This window comes from Eimeria tenella, genomic scaffold, assembly GCF_000499545.2.
Source record: "Eimeria tenella Houghton genomic scaffold, Eth_scaff3952, whole genome shotgun sequence".
In the NCBI taxonomy this organism is placed as follows: Eukaryota; Apicomplexa; class Conoidasida; order Eucoccidiorida; family Eimeriidae; genus Eimeria; species Eimeria tenella.
In genome coordinates, this window is record NW_013543329.1 from 399 (window position 1) to 1971 (window position 1573).

The window sequence follows — 1573 nt, forward strand, 5'->3', positions numbered from 1 at the left end:
GGGGGCCCCTCGAGCGCTGCAGCGACCAGCCCCTTTCTGCTGCAGTACCCTGTTTGCTGCTGAGCTGCAGCAGCGAGCCCTCGGGGCCCTCAGCCAGGCTGGGGGCCCCCGGGGGGCCCCCCGAGCCCAGGGGGCCCCTCAGCTGCAGCGGCAGCTCCCCCTGCATGCGGCGCAGCCCTGTGGGGCCTCCCGAAGCCCCCAGCGCATGCAGATACTGTTGCTGCTGCTGCTGCTGCTGCTGCTCGTGCAGCTGCTGCTGCTCCTGCTCAAAGGCCGTGGCGGGCGAGGCTCTGCTGCTGCGGCGGTGGCGGCGGCGCCGCCCGCTGTGGCTCTGCAGGTCCCCCATGTCTGCTGCTGCTGCTGCTGCTGCTGCCCCTAGCTGCTGCTGCTGCTGCTGCTGCGAGTGGTTGGAGAAGGAGTCGTCGAAGTCCGCGAGGAGCTGCTGCTGCTGCTGCTCCAGCTGCTGCTGCTGCTGCTGCAGCTGCTGCAGTTGCTGCTGAGTGCTGCTCAGCAGGGCTCCTGTGTGAGACCAAGGGGTCCTGGAAGCACCGTTAGCTGCTTCTGCTGCTGCTGCTGCTGCTGTTGCTGCTGCGGCAGTTGCTGCTGCAGTTCCAACCAGGGGGGACGCAAACGAGCTAGGGTGCGAGGCGAACCGATAGTTGCTGTTGCTGCTGCTGCTGCTGCAGTTGTTGAGCGCAGAAGCTGCTGCAGGCACTGCTGCTGCTGCTGCTGCTGCTGCACCACCCTCAAGGGCCCCATATAAGGAACTGTGGGAAGCCTCGCGGGGGCCCCTAGGGGCCCCCAAGACGGACATCTGCAGCTTCTCCCCCAGAGTACCCACTTTCGAGGGGCCCCCAAGGGTACTGGGGGCCCCCAGGGTACTGGAGGCCCCCAAGGTACTGGGGGCCCCAAGGGTACTGGGGGCCCCCAAGGTACTGGGGGCCCCCAGGTTACTGGGGAGGCCCAGGGTACTGGGGGCCCCCAGGGTACTGGGGGCCCCCAGGGTACTGGGGGCCCCCAGGGTATTGGGGGCCCCCGGGGCCCCTGTTTGGAGCTTGAGAGATGATAGAGACAAGTGCTGCTGCTGCTGCTGCAGCGGCTGCTGCTGCTGCTGGTGCTGAAAATAGGAGAGAGGCGCGCGAGGGTGGGTGGGGGAACGCAAAGAAGAAGCCATAGCCGCTAAACCCTAAACCCTAAACCCTAAACCCTAGCGGTTTGCGAGGAGGGGGGACCTCCTTGGCGCTGCAGCTGCAGCAGCTGCAACAAGCCTGTACCTACTGCAGCAACAGCTGGTGTTGCGTCGGGGCTCTGTGCGGGCGCTGTTGCTGCTGCTGCTGCTGCTGCAGTCTACCGATGCAGCAATGCCCCCACGGCAGCAGCGGCTGCTGCTGCTGCGGCTGCTGCTGGGTGCCTCTCTAAAGCCCCTTATTTACAAATAGTTTTTAAGGGCTCAAGACATGAGAGAGCTGCGGAAAGCACCGCGTAGCTGCTGCTGCGGCTGCTGCTGCTGCTGCTGCTGCTGGCCGTTGCTGCTGCAGCATTAGCAGCTGCAGCGGCGCTCTTCACGGGCCGC

The 1573-nt window shown here is 66.1% G+C and overlaps 1 protein-coding gene across 1 annotated transcript in view; it reads right to left on the reverse strand.

Annotated features, from left to right (window-relative positions):
- The window catches only part of ETH_00036830 (uncharacterized protein), a gene marked incomplete at both ends in the record, with an annotated part of 1326 nt that extends 152 nt beyond the window's left edge, over positions 1-1174 (reverse strand). The window contains one exon of the mRNA XM_013376705.1: positions 1-1174. Coding sequence (XP_013232159.1) covers positions 1-1174 — 1174 coding nt within the window.
- Between the last annotated feature and the right edge of the window lie 399 nt (positions 1175-1573).